At 41.5% G+C, this 18,279-nt stretch overlaps 1 protein-coding gene across 2 annotated transcripts; it reads right to left on the bottom strand.

Annotated features, from left to right (window-relative positions):
* Positions 1-4,670: 4,670 nt before the first annotated feature.
* Positions 4,671-18,140, bottom strand: ALDH8A1 (aldehyde dehydrogenase 8 family member A1). 2 transcript variants are annotated; one of them, XM_085055891.1, is made up of 8 exons: positions 16,499-18,140; positions 15,720-15,891; positions 11,501-11,648; positions 10,961-11,116; positions 9,101-9,250; positions 8,187-8,443; positions 7,212-7,373; positions 4,671-5,797 (listed from the first exon to the last, which is right to left on the bottom strand). In XM_085055891.1, exons 2-8 carry the CDS (start codon positions 15,855-15,857, stop codon positions 5,345-5,347), a joined length of 1,464 nt encoding a protein of 487 aa, XP_084912017.1. In that variant the 5' UTR covers positions 15,858-15,891; positions 16,499-18,140; the 3' UTR covers positions 4,671-5,344. The 2 variants fall into 2 exon arrangements, with proteins under 2 accessions (XP_084912017.1, XP_084912018.1); XM_085055892.1 differs by having other exon boundaries at positions 16,817-18,140.
* Positions 18,141-18,279: the final 139 nt, after the last annotated feature.

The raw sequence follows: 18,279 nt of genomic DNA, 5'->3' as shown, positions 1-18,279 counted from the left end.
TGACTGAAATATAGCCATTCAGCAGGACAGAAATTACCTACTTTCAGCTAACAAGTACTCATGTGAAAATATGGATATAGCACCACATGAACCCCAAAGAGAATCCAAGACAGACATTCTGCTGTTTCCACCAACAAACATTTTGGCATTTATCCTGAGGACAAAAGCTTGTAATTTCAGCAGTTAAACACAGTCAATTCACTGTAGCAAGTAAGTGTAAACAAATCAGTTTAAAAAAATTAAGGCAAGATTAGGAAATGTTCCTTTTCCTTTTCTTTTTTTTCTTTTTTTTCTTTTTTTTAAGAGTCAACCCTTGAAAATGCCGTTTTACAGCTGCAGAAAATATGACTTTTCCCTGACTTTTTTTTTGGGTCAGCCAAACTTGAAGAAGAACATGAAATCTCCCCATAACCAAGGATAGACCCTTACTTTAATATTCATTGCTCCCAAAGGGGGAGAAAGTCCAATTACTGAAATGATAGCATAATCTTTCCATTATTATTTCAGGAGCTCAGAGTTAATTGGACAAGTTTAACACGCTGTGAATGAATGTGTGTTCCTCACTTCACAATAAATAGTCTATAATTACTTCCATTTCTCTGAAACCAGGAGACGGCTCTCATTAGCAATACCCTGAAAGAGGCTGTTTTGCAGGTTTGGGTAATTATACAAACCCCATCATTATCATTTCTGGGCACCCCACAGAAGCTCTTACACACAGGAAAATATTCTTATTTCATTTTTCACATAACTTCACAAAGGCCCCACATGCCTACAGTGAAGCTGCGCAAGGGCTTTTGCCTCAGCCTCGACTGAAGCTCAGCATCTGTCACCTCCCCATGTCCCACTGGGCTCCTTGGAACAGGCATTCCTGCCTTCACTTGAGCCAAGCTGCAAGGTCCAGAACATCTTCCCAAAGCGCAGGACAAAACAGGTCGCAAACAGGTGAGAAACCTTGGCCTGATCCACCGGACACGTCATGATTTCCCATCTTCCCCTTTCCAACTTAAACTGCTGCCCATTCAGGACCCTTCTGCTCCCTTCTGTGGGAGCATCTGCATATTCTAGGATATTATTAAGGACACCTGGTGCCAGAGGGAAACACCACAAGGTAGGCTGTGCCATGGTTAAATCGTCACCTACCACAGAAAATACCTGTCAGGTGTGATCCACCACCTCCTGTGTTTCAGGAGACAAAACTTCAGCACAGCAGCCCAGGAGTGGGCATCTGCCCCACTGGACTCATCGCTGACCCCTACAATTGCATCCCTGCATATGAACAAACACACACACACAAGCTGTCTTGGTAAAACAGGTGTTTTTGAAGCCAAAGGTGTTGCAACATATCATTCAAGTCCCACACCAGACAGACTTTTTGCAGAATTGGGAATAATATTCCTCCCTCCACATTTCTCTGTTAAAGAGAACAGAAATAGATGCACAACATAACAGTAATATTACATACAAAGGTAAAGATTATTTGCAGATTCAGCACACTTCTGCTTATTCTCTCCAGGATCATGCTGGCTCTCCTGTTAATTGCAAGGATGTAGCAGAGCTCATGCTGAGTTCTACACTGTTGGGCTGCTTTGGTTGACCTGGTATTCTCACACTGATTGTGCTTTCCCTCATAATCTCCAAATCCTTCTCAGCTGCTCCTTTTCAGGAGGCAGCACCATACACACAGTTTCTGGCTGCACAACTAGCTTTCAGCTGCATTAAAATGCATCCAGTTTAACCAGTTATAATACTGCAGGGCTTCCCTCTTTTTCTTATCATATCCTGACCTTCACCTAAAGTACAAGTGTTACCAACAGGGATTTGATATATTTAAAAAAAAGGCTTGTGCATTGTTGTTCCCTAAGTACAAACATCACCCTCCAAGTGCAAAAACAAATACTTGGAAAAGAGTGGAACAGAATTCAATGAAGAAAATGTCCCAGTCACCAGGATTTCCTGCAACTGTTGGTACCTCCTTTATTCATTGTATTTAGCTTTCTACAGCATATTTAATTACCAACTAGGGTGGAAAGTGAGATCCTGGTCTTACTCTAAGACTAAGAAAATTTCATTCTGTTTTCATTTTTCACTCTCTCATCACACAGAAAATCCATTAATTTGATAAGAAGATTGAGGAAAAGTACTTGGACACTTCAGACAGCATCCCTTCTAGAGCTGAGACAGGTGTTGAGCAAACATGCTTGAAGCCTGAGCAAAAGTTAAACCTCAGCCCTGAAGACAAGCCTGGTAAGAAACTCCTCACAGTTTTCCCAGAATCCCAGTGTCTTTTTTCTTTTTCCTTCTTTTGTTGTTGTTATTAAGAGGATAATCTTAATTATCTGACTCTACCTGTGAAGTTGAAGCTTAAGTTATAGCTTTTTGAAGTTTGGCAATTCAGAGCTAAGGTTGTAAAACTAGCTTAGCTTACATTCTAGTTCTGCACATTTAAGTTAGGTGTGAAACTTTCTTTGACCCAAAAAGTAAAGTCTGTTTTCATCCCTGATAGTTTTACAAGTATGTCTTGCTTTGCCTAAGTTACAAACACTGGAAACATGGACATAGCTTGATTTGAATATAAGTATTAGAGCTGATGTGTCTCCTCTCCGAACTACATCCAGAAGCTCCCTAAGCAAAGCTGCTTTCAAGCATTATACAATAACTGGATACAGACATAAACCAGCTGAGAAAAGATCTGAAATAGAACAAAAATAACCCTATGCTAATTGAGAGCTGTAAAGGATGGCAAATATATTAATACTTCCCCATGTAAAGTAATCATCTCACACCAATGAGATAATCTTCTAGTGTTAAACAGAACTGTACTCACTCCATCACTGGGAATTAACAGATGGAGCAACTCTGAGATTTACATAACAGTAATTAAACAAATCCTCACAATGGCCACATGATTTCATGCACAAGCCAGGACAGTGTACAAAAAAAAAGCTTTGCTGTCATGTTGGAAAATTCCAGAATGTGTAGCCTGAAGAGCTCTGCAAGAACTATCAGCCTTATGACTTGGATCAGCCTGCCTCATCCTCCAGGATATCCTCTTCACTGTCTGCTTAGAGTGAAAGCAGAAAACTCAGAAATAAAGCAGCTGCAATAGACACTTTCATGATCTGCAGGAAGAAGTTCTTGGACTGCTTCATCTGTCAGATGAGATAGTTATCCATGCACATTGCAACACTGGAAGTCAGTCTGAATAAAAAGCATGGGAAAGCTCATAGCTCTTGGTTTATAGGAGAATTCTGTGTGCCCACAGAGAGCTCCTGGTAAAAGGTAACCTCTCCCAGGGCACCTGCTTCACTGCCACAAGTACCAGCAGCTCCCTTTGGGGCTAGGACCTGAGGCTGGAGATGGGCATGGGAAATGTAAAAATTGCCCATTACTACCAACAGGAAAAAAAATCTCCCCACCAGGTAACACCCTCACATCTGTACCTGTACATGTGTGAATCTCTATTCATCTAAAAGGGCAAGATATAGCAGAGTAAGTAAGGCACTTGAACTGTATGGTAAGCAGAGAAGAAAGGACTCCTTCCATTAGAGATGGAAAATGCAGAAAGAGGCAGTATTTTGTATCTTCATGTGGGCTCTCTCTCCTGCCCAAAAGTAAGCAGCATCATTGGCACCAGCAGACCTCCTTTACCTTTTTGAGGTGCTGGACACAGGGATGATGGAATGGGGCTTCCCAGAAGTTCACCTCTGAGAAACCTTCAGAGCCATGCTGGACACAGAGCTGCCACCTCCATACCCCACACCTGGGAGTCCTCCAGAGCTCCGTCCCCACCCCACCCACTACTCCACCTCTGGTATCTTGGGCCAGAATCCTGTAGGTGACACACAGGCCTTTGTCTCCAGTATGTGTAACGCATATAGAAATCTCCCATCCCAGCTAATGCAAAGATATAATCAACACCTGAAAGCAAATTCGTCCTATTAAAATTGAACCTAGACCAGATCCAGATGGGGGAAGCTATCCATCCATTTCTACTAATTGTGCAATATCCCATCTGCTGTTGCTGAAAATTCCCCCCCCCCATTCCCCCCTTGCCCTCCAACCACTGAAGTGTTTCACAGCTTTTGGGTTCTTTTGCTCTTCCAAACAGGATGTGTAAATAGAAAAAAGAATTGGCAGGATGAAACATGATATGGCTCTTTATTGACCTGCCATCTGAGTGACTGGGGATTATAAACACCAAGGCAGGTGTTCTGCTGCCACCACATGGTCATGAACAGACCTAGGCAGTTTTAAATAAAATGTTTACGCTTCTTCAGAATACATCAACTCACTAAGCCTATTGTTTTATGTATTTCCTTAACTTGCCTTCAGTTGGGGGTTCTTGTACCAAATCCATCAGATGCCCACAGTCCCAGCCTGGCTGGTAGGTCTGCCCTGCAACCAGGTGGGATCCAGAGATGTCAAGGTGTATCCAACTCTTATTTCTCTTTTAGATGAAAGCAAACTACTTTGTGAGATACCCAATTAAAAAAAAATCTCTGCAAACAAATGAGGAAGAGATGGAAGTGGTTTTACATTTTGGGGACAAGCATTTCCAACAGTTAGTTTTAGGAGTAAATTCTAGGTTTTATTAATGACAAGTGATTGCTGTCTGTGACGCAGCCATATTTTTGTGCAGGGATGCAAAAAACACCATCACTGAGGTCTAGAAGTGACAAAAGGCTTTAATTTCAAAATAGGCAGAGAAGAGGTATTAGGATGATTCAGCTGCATACCATAAAGAAGGTTACAATTAAAACATTTTTTGTCTCTGTGAATATCATGAGAATGTCATGACCCCATGGTTTAAAACCACTTAGTAGGTTAAAGGTAATTCCTCAAGCTCTCAGTGAGGTGAGTATCAGTCCTTGTCTGACATCAGTGAACTGCAGTATGGATGAATACCTGGACCATACTGTTTAGAGTGCAAATGGGCTGATTGCCCTTTACAATATCAGCCTCACCACGTGCTTGCCACTTTGTCCCTCAAGGTAATTTACCAGCCAGAGTTACCATCATATATTACTTTTTTTCCAATATGCCTTAGAGGGACAGATTTTTGAGACAGAAATACTCAAAAAGCTTTAGGATCTCTAAGATAGGCAAGTCATTTGGCTCAGTATGAGTTGATTGCGGAGTCCACACTGATCTTCTCAACCAACATGGAAAGCTGCCTTTAACTTTAGCATTTAGGATGACTGTTTTCAGCTGTCATTAATACTACTTGATCAAAGTTCCAGAAAAAAATGGCCACAATAGCAGCCTGTGTTCTAAAGAGCCATTTTTGGTAACTAAAATTGCTGTAGTTTATTTCACTCTAAAATACTTCTGTTGACATATGTCAGTGCTTTATTGTGATGGTTTTGACCTCAGTGAAGAACTCGTAGGAATCCTTTGCTCCCTCCCTTCCTATGCCTGAGGCTTTCATCCCACCAAATGGCAGGTTCAGGTCTCTCACAAGCCAGCAGTTGGTCCACACCAATCCCGACTGCAGCCTGTGTGCCACCCTGTGAACACGTCCCACATTGCCAGACCACACCGTGGCTGCCAGCCCATATTTCACACCATTGGCTCTTCTGATCACCTCTTCTTCTGTATCAAATGCTACCACACATGTCACAGGACCAAAGATCTCTTCTTGCATGCAACAAGATTCATCTTTGACTTCAGTAATAACTGTGGGCAACATGAAATAGCCTTTCTGGTTGCCAGGTGGGAGAGCCAAAGGATCCACTCCCTCTCCACAGAGGACTCTGGCTCCTTCAGCCTGGGCTTTCTTCACATAGTTCCTTACCTGGGGAAGCAGCAGAAAAACATCATTGCTAAAGGACACCAAATCCCAAGGGTTCCCACATCAGCAGGAGCCCCTGAATATCGCCAACTGGAACATGCAGCCTTCTTACAACAGAGGGCAGCATTCCCTAGCTTTTGTTGTAACGTTTGTATGCAAAGCTGTGCATTTATTGCTGGAAGAAACAATTGTTTTCTCTTTCCTAACACATACTAGCCTAGTAGGCAACGCTGCTGGCCCTTCCCACTAAGGACTGTCAAAAGCTAGGGCCCTTGGTGAAAACACAAGTGGTCACAGAGCCTCCTTCCCTTCTTCCAGGAGCCTGAGCAGTTTGCCATGAATCCCATGCCATGGTTCACTCATTTACTCCAAGGGATCAGTAGTATTTCCCTGCCTCACAGGCAAGCGTTTTAAATGTTTACATACTACTGGGATGATGAAGCCATGAATGCTACAGAAAATCTCATCAATAAATTATTAAAGATGTTTCCATGGCTGCTGCTACCACATGCTTACTACCTTGAACACACACAGGCTGCTGGATCTGATTCTGCAGTTCTGCAGTCATTGCCTGGTTTCTCTCCTTATAGAAAAAACACAGAGATACCACAGGACTTCTTTATATTTTTCCTCTTTTAGCCACCTTGGCAGGTTAAACTTGGAAATTTTCTGTGGTGCTACAGACTAAGGCCCTCAGGAAGTGGGTGTTTCTACCACTCTACTTCAGAACAGGAGAACCTGGAGAACCTGCTGAGGCATCAGGAAGCATATCAAAGGTCTGGCTTTCCTCACTCCATGTTTTTTTGGTCTACTTCTTCCATAAGAGAGGTCTGAGATATGAGCATCTGCTCTCCCTGAACCCTGACACTGCAACATTCATTTTGCTCAAGCCACTGGAGCAGATTGTGTCTAACTGTGCACCATTTCAGCTGCTCTCCACACAGACCATTCCAAATTACTGCAAGCAGTTCTAGGAAACCGTGTTTTGTACAACACAGAATTTCCCAGAATGATATAAAAATAAGACTTTTACCTTGTCAACTAACTTAATAGGCAAATTAGTGATCCTAGCAAACACTCTATTAAAATCCATGAAAATGTTGCTGAGTTCTAAGGTTGGTGAGTATAAATTCAGGACTTAGAAACCATTAGAATTTTTTCATTCAAACCAGAGGAAATTCTCTTTTGTCATTTTAGATTCTTTCACTCAGGGACTTTGATTTTGTCAGAATAATTATGTGATCCAAGGCCACAGGCAACAGAAACTTCATTAAAAAGATACCTTATAATGGCCTTGAGTTATCACCCTCAGAGCTAATCTTGGAGAGGACACAATCCTTTCCACATACTCCTGAAATTACCTTTTGTAGCCCTCTAAAAGATGAGATGAAATCACATAAACTCCATGTAACATCACCTTTTCTAGATGTTCTTTACTTATTAGTGCTCCCACGTTGACTGTAGGATCTGAGGGATTCCCAGTCTTCCACTTCTTGGCTTCTGCCACAAACCTCTTCAAAAACTCATTGTATATTCCCCTCTGAACAAAGATCCTAGAGGTGCAGAGACAAATCTCACCCTACCAAAAAGAAAGAAACAAACAAGAAATTAACAATATTGGTTCATATCACATTGCACTATTGACACGAACAAGGAATTACATCCCAGAGCACTTGTGTCCCTGCAACCTGAGGAATGCAAGCTACATTAACCAGCACTGCAAAGTGGGGTTTTTTTCCTAGATAAAAAAGGAAAAGAGAAGGAAGAGGCAAAATAGCATCAGGATCTTGCAGTCACTACTATAAATAAACTTGATTTTTCATTGATTATATGTTTTCTTTGCTGACATTTTTTACAGGAAATATAATTTCCAACTCTGAATGATCTGTCTAATCATTTCCTGATAATCTCTCTGATATCAAGCTATTTTTCTGAACATTTGCCCAGATACAGTTTCCTGGCTTTGGTGCTCCCTCCTGAGGGTGGTGATGAGGGAACAACAATGTTAGTAAAATTTTGTGGGAAGTCCCCTAATTTAATTCTAGCAAACCAACAAGCTTCCCACTTATTTGCACAGTGGGACTTACAGCAGCTGTTTCCTAGAGAAATAAGACATGTATCTACTTTGACAGGAGTAACACCACCTTGTTATCTTCTGACAGAGAGCAGGAAGAGCTTTTTATTACTTTGTTTCCCTCCTTGTGGAACAATGAAGTTTTCGTGTTTTTCTACTTAGGATTTTCTCACAACAGAGTCTTGAAACAACTTAAGAATCAGACCTTGACAATTTGGGATTCAGATCCAAAGGAAGGTGCCCACACACACACCAGCTCTCAGACATGCACCCCTCCTTCTGCCAACAAGATTTATGTGTTATAGAGTGGGGAAGCACCTGGTTGGCAAAGCTGGACCTCACAGTGTTGGGGATGCACTGGCTCAAGTCAGCATCATCGAAGATGATGGCAGGGTTTTTGCCTCCCAGCTCCAGCGAGAGCCGCTTGCAGTGTGGAGCACTTTTCTCCGTGATCCGCTGGGCTGTCAGCGTGCTTCCCGTGAAGGAGATCAGAGGCACGTCGGGGTGGCACACCAGGGCCTCTCCTGCCTTGGCACCCGTTCCAAACACTATGTTCACCACCCCAGGAGGCACCCCTGGCGGAAACAAAAGCACACAGTCATTGTACTCTTTCCGTGGCTCAGAGGGTTTCACTTCACTGTGGTTTGTCTCTGAAGTTAGAAAGTTACCAGCAGCTCTAGTGGGACAAATACTGACCCGTAACTTCAGTAGCTGCTGGAATGCATGATGTTAAACAGCTCTGAGGATCATGGGCTAAATGGTAAAACCAATTGCACTAATCAGTCAAACTTCTCTGACATGCATCATCAGAGATCTGGTGTTCAGTTACTCTGGGAAGAAACAATTGTCCTCCCAGTTTTAATCACTAGTGCACCAAATACAGCAGTGACACAGTTACCAAGAGCTAATTCTCATTCTTTTGTGCTCTTGGTTCCTTTGCTGGTGCCACAGACTAAGGGCATCCTTAAGTGGAGTGCAGGAGGGGCAAAGGATGCACACAAATACTTTTAATCAGAAGATAGTGGGAAAAAATGGGCAATAGCTGGGGTGGGGAGATAGGATAGTATGAGGACAGGGAAAGCTTTTTGTTCTCCAGTGCAATATTCAGCTACAGCAAACAGTCTTTCTCAAAGCCTTTGAGCACCTTCTGATTTCTGCAAGGACAAATAAAAGTGGAGCACAGACAAGCATTTCCACCCCATTGCCCCTCCTTAGCACACTACAGGACTCACCTGCTTTCTCCAAGAGTTTGCACATCATCCAAGCTGTCACAGATGTCATCTCACTCGGCTTGGCAACAACAGTATTTCCACATGCAATGGCAGGAGCTATTTTCCAAGTCAACAAATACAGTGGCAAATTCCAAGGACTGATTAAACCAGCTACAAAACAAAACCACAAAGACAGGAGGTCACTCTGCTGGATACAAAACTCATTTCTCTGATCTCAAGAAGTTATACACCAATTCAGATCTATGAAGGAAATTTGGCCATAGCTTTTATTTACAGACAAATGTACAATAAATTTGCAGCATTTCTCACATGGAGATAACTTTTTAGAAAATCTACAGAAATTATTCTAAAAGTGATCAGCTGAATTGTCTGAATAAGTTTCGCTCTTTGTTCAGGGCAGAACCTTATATTCACAGCAAGTTTTTTAATGTTTCCTACTAACATTAATGCAAGGTTAGCCATAATAATCACTTACAATAACTCATCTGTGGTAATACTTAAGTGTTAGCAAACAGCAAGTGAAAGTAATTATAGAATGGTTTGGATTGTGAGGGTCTTTAAAGATCGTCTGATTCCAATCCCCTGCCATAGGCAAGACACCTTCTACTAGATCATGTTGTTCAAAGCCCCATCCAACCTGGCCTTGAACACTCCCAGGGCTGGGGCATTTTCCACTTCTCTGGGCAACCTGTTCAGTGCCTCACCACTCTCACAGTAAAGAATTTCTTCCTAATGTCTAATCTAAACCTACCCTCCTTCAGTTTGAAGCCATCAACCCTTGTTCCACCAGTACACGTCCTTGTAAAAAAGTCCCTCTTCAACTCTCTTGTACGTTTACCAAGAGCTTTCTCTTCTCCAGGCTGAATGTGTCAGCTCAGATCATTCCTGTTTTCTCCTGCTCTTTAAAGCTGTTTCTTATTTTTCAATTTTAATATTAAAGAAACTACATATAGCATATAGTACATATTTTCCAGATAAATTTTAGTCTAACTTACGAGTGCCAAAATTTATCACTCTACAAGCTGTTGTTCCTACAAATTTCTGAATGACCAGAATTATTTTCAGTAATTACCTTTAGGAATATTTTCAATTTTCATATTTACAGGAAATTATGAAAAAAAATCTGTAATTGTCAGGTGTGACACCTCACAAGAGCCACAGGATTTCTTTCTCTCTGATGGAGCAGATGCAGTGAGGAACTTTTCCTTATGAGAATAATTTTACCAGAAGTAGTCCTCCACTGCTCAAGAAAACTTTTTAAAGTGTCCTCTAAGTTTGCTGACCTTATGTTTTGAGTAATTCAAGTGTAAATGTGTGGCACTCATATATGTTTAATGTTATATGTTATTTATATCATATATACACAACATAACCTAATAATGAAATCATTACAACACTGTTACTCGTCAGCTCAGCACAACCACTTTATTTCTGAAGAAGCAGCAGCATCTAGTGGCCAAGTTCAGCGATTCCCCAGCTCTAGTGGTTTATCACAGCCTCACTGCAAACTGCTGCTGCTTTCCCAAAGGAGAGGAGGATCCTACTCTCCCTGCAGAAGCAGCAGCTCAGTGCTCTGTACACCTCACTGATCACAGCCGCAATGCTCTCCCACACAGACACAATACAAAACAAATTTTGAAGGTGAGAGCTACAGGTTAAGCTTTTTAGGTGTGCAGTCATTTTTTTTGCCATGAAGTGGCAAAATGATTTTACATGAAGTTGTTGATGCTTTAGCAGACAAGCCCATGTTTAGCATATGACTCAGAGACAATAAATGCTTTCAAAAAAGTCTTTTCTCTGCTGAGCCCCTACTGAGGCAGACATCCTGCCAAGCTATTCAGCATATCAGGATCATCATACCAACTCCCACAGGTGCCCTCGAGGTGTAGTGCACACAGCCCATGGTTGGCATCTCAGTGCACTCTGTGACATGATGAAGGATGGAAGAGGCAAAGAATCGGAAGTTGTACACAGCCCGAGGGATGTCCACTGTTCTGGCAAATGTAATGGTTTTTCCTGAAACAAAAAAAACCACACTGCTGTCATCACAGACAGAAACAGTGCTTTATAGCCTTCTCTGAAAGTTGATTTGTGTGTGTGTTTTGGGAAATGTCTTTTGTCCCATGCCCAAGTAATCCCCAGCACACTGCAACCAGAGTCACTGACAACAGCTCCCCTCTAGTAATGCATTCCAAATATCTGAAAACTGAAGTCAAAGTCAGCAATTCTGAAAAGCAAGAATCCCCCAGGAATCCCAAATCCAAAACCTCCTCAAAGTTCATGCACATCAACTCCAATTTGTTCCAACAGTTCACACCACACTAAAAATTTCATCCAAACCCTCCATTTCAATATTCAGCAAGGCAGACTGTATTTGAGATCAACAGTTCCAATTTTTACCCTGATCCTTTGACTCTGCTTGTGCAAATGCTTCCAGGTCTTGTTCAATCAGGTCTGCCAATTTGTTCAGGATCTGAGATCTTTCCAACGGGCTTTTTGAGGACCAAATTGGAAAGGCATCTTTGGCAGCTTTGACAGCAGCTTCCACCTAAAAGATCAAAAGAGGGATGGGGAATGCTAATGAAAGGCTTAAGAAAATATCAAACACTCAGCAGATTAATGCGTATTTCAGAGACTAATAATCCATATCACACTGCTGGGAAGATGACATCTCCTTAAAGCTTCTCGTTGTCATCAAGACACTATCCCATAATTCAAGAAAGACACTATCCCATAACTCAAGAAGTGGTTTTGAAACAGAATAATATCTAAAAAAGAAACTTCCACTGGAATTCTTGCTTTTCTCCAAATTACAGCAGCTTGTAGGCCACCCTCCAGGCCTCGAAGAAATGCTGGACTAGTCAACTGGCACCAGCAAGTGTCACTGGCCAAAACAAAAAACAATGTTTTTTTCTCATGGAGAAAAGAGAAATAATCTCCCCAGAGCAAATGCAGATTCTGCCTAAACATGCACAACCCTTGCAACACTTCAGCCACACCAGGCAACAATGAAAGGATGGGGCTCAGGAAGAAATGGACTGGATGCCCTGTTAGCCCCTGACTTCCTCTGCCCTTCCCACCATTTGGCTCAAGCAAGGACTAAGAATATATTTAGAGAAAGGACACTCAGAAAAATTTTACCTTATCTGCTCTCAGCTAAAAACTCATTAATGCCCTCACAGAAAAAAAGTTCCCTTCTAAACTTCTGCGGTTTAGTCTGTTCTCTTCATCAGACACCTAACAAAGCCTACAGATAAGAATCATTATAAGCATTTATACAGATGCTCACCAGTCTTATCAGTATTTTGCTTGAGATGTACATGACTGCTGCATGGTCCGTCAGCCTGACATTTCTGAACAGTGGCAGATTATCAGTACTTTTCTGAAGCAGACCAGCTTTCAAAGGATTAAAATTCAGCAGAAGGCTTTCTCTCCCACCAGTCATTTCCCCTGGACTCTTACATGGAAGTTACCTGCATTGATTTATAAGTAGCTCCTTCTTCATGTTTACCAGACTCACACTAACTAAAGATGGTCATGGATATCCTTCCATATTTTAATTAACTGTCCTATTTCCTATTACTTTTGCAATACTCCCAATGTCTAATACATGCATCATAGTGGGGGTTTCAGTCAAAGCAGTCTTAGCTGATTTCCTGAAGTTTTTGCTTGTACAATTTCTTCAGCTTTTGGAAATCTGCCAAGATCAATAACTAGGAGGATGCTAATGTAATATTAATCAGACCATTATGACCTCTCTGAATGTTGCCATGTTGCTGGTTCCCATGAAGTCACTAAGGCTCCTTTCCGCCAATTCCACAAAACTGAGTCCCAGATTTGTTGCCTCAGATTGCGATGGGTGTTATAAAAATTATCTCAAAATAATTTACAGACACTCCTAAGATGTTTTACTAATGAGAGCACAAAAGCTCAAGTAGGGAAAAAAAAATCTATCTATCTATCTATCTATCTATCTATCTATCTATCTATCTATCTATCCCTTCTCCTTCCCCCTTCCTGGGCCCTGTAAAAATAAGGCCCAGAGTCTGAAAGCCAGAACAACACCAGTACAGAGGGCAAGGTGGGAAATAAACCAACATGCTGAGGGTCACTTGAATCACTGGCCAAACTCAGAAACCCAGACTCTTCTCTTTCAACTGTAGTTCAACAACCTCCTGCTCAAGCACTGATGGCAGCAGGCTGTCAGCCACTGAACAGCTGAAGCAGGACCAAAGCAGCCCTGGGAAAGGGGAACTGCAGCTTCCTGAGTGAGCCCGGTGCAGATGCCACGCTACTCTGAAAAGGTTCACCCTCTGTGAAACCATCCCACCTTCACTGATTAACTTGTTCTTTCACCCTCTCATCCTGTGGTGCTGCTGCTCATCTGTCCTCTCCTCTGTGGCCTTTTCCACCAGGTGCTGCCAGGAGAGGAGATAGTCAAGACTGTCTGCAATTTTAACCCTTCAGTGGATTTACAAGAAGGGAAAAATATTGCTTTCTCACAGATGGCAGAAAAGTAGCAAAGGAAGGAATTAAGTGGCAGTAGATTCATCTGAAAAGAAGTAAGAGGGAAAAAAAGGAGATTTATAGAGAAGTAAGAGAGCATAAAAAGGTTAAACAGTTACTTAGTTTGACTAGCAAAAAGTAGCAAAGAAAGTCAAGCCACAAAGAAAACACGCATAAGAATTCAACTATGAACTCCTGTGTCTGAAACACTTCCTTCTGCTTTCCTCTTCTGCACAAGACAGATGTAGAAAGAACACACAGCCCAGACCCCAGAACCATGTAAAAGGTTGCTATCAAAATACCCCCAACTGAACTGACCTCAAGACACGATGTTTGCTTTTGCAGGCAGTGATGCACAAGAGCAAGGTTCTTTACAGAGAAGTGTTTTTAAAGTAGATATTTGCCAGTACTAATCAGTCCCCATCAGCTTGTGTTTTGGAGATACAGGGCACCTATTCAGCCAGCTGCACTTCTGCTACTTAGAATTTAAGACATCTAGCTGGGGAACAAACTAAACCCTAGAAAAAAATTCATTTCAGTGTTTTTGGCAGAAAGTGGCTGAAATGGCCACTGCAGCTGATCTTGTGTTAAAACTCCAGCATCAGCAACAGACACACTGTGTCTCCCCTCATTTCACCTTCTAACTTCCCACTAAAATTAACCAAGAAAATATCCAACTGGACATTAACCTTTGCTAGAAACAACCATCCTAAGTTCTTTCTCTGTTGAACTGTGGTCTAGATGATTACTTTGGTATCTCTAGATAACCTCAAGCAGTACATGATTGCATTTTCTTCGGCATATTCCATCCATGGATACCAGCTTAACAGAGCGCAACCTTCTTGTATAGTTGTCTAAAGGCAGGACACCAGATTTACAGGCCTTTAAACTGGGCTCCCATTGCTACACATAACCACTGACTCAGCTGAAAGAGAAAAGCCATTGCTCTTAGTATGTTTGAAATGTATCTCTAGAGTGGACAGCAGCCTCTGGCATTCTCGCATCTCTCTGGTTTGACTTTGCAAATGAATGGACAGGAAGATTTGCACCTGCACATCAAAGAACAATCTTTTCAGGCATAATTAGGATTGGAATGAACTTACATAGATGTATTCTAACAAACCCAACCTGTTACTCTTTAACCCTTGGTCATCAGCATCTAACAAATATTTACCCACTTGAAATTAGAGTGCAAAGGTTTCTGCTGAGAGAAGCAAAGAGAAAGGATGTCAATAAGGCTGAAATGCAAGCAAAGGGAACAGCTACACACAGTAGTAGTTTCTTTTAAAAAACATTTTTAAAATGTTGTCCACTACTTGACAATATTTTCCAAGCCCTCTGTGCTATGCCCAGTCACTTCCCTCTTCAGTAAGTCTGAAATACTATTTTGGACACAGACTTGTAGGTGCCCTATAAAGTAGCATCAGTGCAACTGCAGCTCCCCTGAAGAATGTCACTGCCCATCCACACCTGAATATGTACAAGGATCAAGGAAACATTCACCCCAGTAGAGAGCACAAGACCAGGAAACCCCATGGATGCAGAGGACAGGGTATGTTGTAAGGAAATGCACTCATCACAGCCACTTCAACACCTCCACTGAATACCCAGCTGCTAATATCAAAACCAGAGAGGTCTGAAAGCTTTTTTTACCATCTTCAGAGAAGAGACACCAAACCAAAAATCTTTTTAAATGGAAACTGCGAATCAGCAGGACACTTAGGGAGAACATATTTAGTTGCATATGGTGCCTCTAAATTTATTTACAGAAAAGATCAATAAACCCTCTTCTCACTTACAGATTGTTTATATTTACAGCCAGTCTGGGTGTTATTGTTAATTTATGCAGAAGGCATCTCCCATGTGAGCTGAAGGAGCTCCATGTAAGCAACTGAAACTTTGTTGATTCACACAAGCTTAGGATACAGACCATAACTTTCTAATAGCAAAATGTAAAAAAATGACAGCATTTGCTGCCGCACGAGCAGATTACACAATACTACAATATAATGAAGAACTTACTTGTTTAAGCATTGAAATCATCCTTTTTCTGCTCTCTCACTCCAAAGGTTATTGTTACATGTTTTTCACTTTGTATGTGGACAGTACTCACCTCTTCTTTGCCACTGTCTGGCACCTTGCAATAGACATCCCCGGTGGACGGATTATAGGAGTCTATGTAGGAGGAACAAGGAATAAATTTGCCACCTATGAAGTTTTCCAGCACTAAGAGAGCCTTTGAGTGAGCCATTGCTAGCTGCCTGCTTCATCTGTGATTTTTTTTCCTACAAGGCATCAATTTAGATTAGTATGTCTGTATGTATTTGCACAACGAGTCCAAACTCCTCCCCGTCTCTCTGTCTTCCCTGCACCACATGCCTACAAGCAGGAATAAATCCTGATGACAACAATGGGAGGGAGGAAAGGGGGAAAATTAGTATTTCTGTGACATTTGGTTCTTTTCTAGGAGTTGAAGCAAGGAGGCAAGAACAGCATAGTTGCTGGAAAACAGCTTTTCTCTGTCGGTAGGAAATAAAGTACTGAAAAAAGAGAGAAAAATAATGGTTTGACAGGGGAATTTCTACCTATAAAGTCAGTTTGAAGACATTTTGCAACAACTAAACAAAATAATTCAACACTCAAACACCTAGCCAGGTATTTGCTTCCAAGTGTCAGCTGACACAAGAAAACACACTTAAGACCAGCATGTCTGCAGCTCATGTTTACTGTTTTGTCATCATCAACACTTTTCCTTGTATCTCCAAAACCAATGTACTTGCCAACCCAAAAGATTTTAAGCACTACGAAACTTTTTCACACCAATATCCCCAAACATCAAACAATACATAGAGCTGAGTGACCCCCTCAATTCAAACACTTGAGAAGCACAACCCTACCTGGTACACTCTATGTTGTCAGAAATTCATCTTCTTTTTTCCCCCAAAAAAAGAAAGACACTGGCTTTCCATGCTTTTCCTTCCACAGATATTCCAGTGGAAACCACCTTACTATAGGGAAGCCTGTTACAATTAGATTTTCCATTAACTGCCCAAGAACCTAAACTGCCTGTTAACTGCCTGGTAACTGTGTAAAAGACATTTTTCTCCAAGACAATGCTTAGGATTATCAAATTCCTTTAAGATTGCATGCCAACTCCTTGCTCTCCAGAGATATTCAAAACACTACACCCAGAGAGCAGTATGTTCTCACCAGGACATCGTGAATATCTCAGTCAGCAGTTCAGGAAGGTTTTGCATCCTAGACAACTGCCAAGACATCAAATTTCACGTGGATCAACATGTGATCGCATTTTGATTGAAGAAAAGTAATATGCTTCTATTGCACAACAACAGATCATTTATGTTTCAATCAAGTGGCACCTCCGGGCAGAGTTCAAATCTGTGTTGAAAGGTAGTGCAGTCACACTGAAACTGGATTAGGTAATACCTCTGCTTCTCCCAAGCTGCAAACTGGGAAAGTATACAGTAGCTTTTCTAGCATCGCAGAATACTGAGCCTCAAAATTTAATGCAACCATGTGTGAGAAGAGTTATCAGAGGTTCACCCTGTATCACACTTCCTTGTCTATAAACATAAGGAATTTATGCAAGTCCTAAAACTGAAGACTGTACTTGTGGCCTGACTTAAGAGCAACCTAAACAATTTCAAAGTTTGAAGGCAAGCTCAAGTGGAACATGTTCAGTGCAGGAGCTTGGCCGTATAAAGGTCTGGAATTCAAGAAGGGCACCAAAACCTTCACAGTGGCAGGTCAAAAGTGGTAAATATTCAAGTGCATTTTTTTATCTATAAAAAGACTTAACAAATAGTGGTAATTCATAAGCTTCAGTTTTGGCAATAACAGTTTTCAGATATTTCAGATTTATAAGAAAAGTCATTTCCACATACAGCATTGCTGATACCACTACAAATATCTGTGCAGTCAACAGATACAATTTATCTATGTGGTCAAGTGCAGGTAGCTGCTACACTGGGGCTAAAGCACCTAAGTGCAAAAAAATGTTATCTACAAAAAAAAAGCATGCGGGAAGAGTAGGTACAGACCATAGAGGACTGTAAACTAAATAACAACCATGGCATTTTTGCGTTCTTCACTACTCTGGACACAGCTTTACTTCAGTTAACCCCAGAGACCGACTCTCTGGAGTGAATGCTTCAGTTCCTGCCTCCTGCTACTAACTGGGCAAAGGTGAATTGTCTCCACTTTGCACTCACAGACATGTCCTGAAATACCTGAGGTCTTCTCAAAATTCCTACTGAAAAAACCCTTCCAAGTTGTAGTAAAGTGTGTCTCCCCTGAGCTGGAGGTGGCAGAAGGACCATTTTTTCAGTTGGGAGGTTTCATCTGCCCTATTACTGAAAAGCAGGAAGGAGTTACAGGCGTCAGTCAGCACAATTTGGCTTTAGCAGACACCACAAGATTAAACTGTCAGCCTTTGTTCAAAAGAGCACCAAGTCTGGATGAAAGAGACATGTATGCGCAGTGGCTGCACAGACTAACATGAGAAAAACTGAAATTATTTCTTCAGAAAGCCAAATTGGATGCCAGTTTCGCATTTTAACTCATAAGTTTACTCTGAAACTTCTCAGTTATGGTAAGTGAAGAATGATTTAACACAATTTAGGAGCGTTTAAATAACAAAAGATAAGGGAGAC

The sequence above is a fragment of the Lichenostomus cassidix genome, chromosome 3 (genome assembly GCF_008360975.1).
Source record: "Lichenostomus cassidix isolate B80296 chromosome 3, HeHo_3.0, whole genome shotgun sequence".
Classification (NCBI taxonomy): Eukaryota; Metazoa; Chordata; class Aves; order Passeriformes; family Meliphagidae; genus Lichenostomus; species Lichenostomus cassidix.
This window is presented reverse-complemented; position numbering and strand designations above follow the sequence as displayed.

Excerpts from the sequence above, each read along its gene's own strand:
- ALDH8A1 (XM_085055891.1), bottom strand. The coding sequence starts at position 15,857 with ATGGCTCACTCAAAGGCTCTCTTAGTGCTGGAAAACTTCATAGGTGGC. Across the intron at positions 11,117-11,500 it reads AGCAGAGTCAAAGGATCAGG|GAAAAACCATTACATTTGCC; the intron begins GTAAAAATTGGA and ends TTTTTGTTTCAG. Across the intron at positions 7,374-8,186 it reads GGTCCAGCTTTGCCAACCAG|GGTGAGATTTGTCTCTGCAC; the intron begins GTGCTTCCCCAC and ends TCTTTTTGGTAG.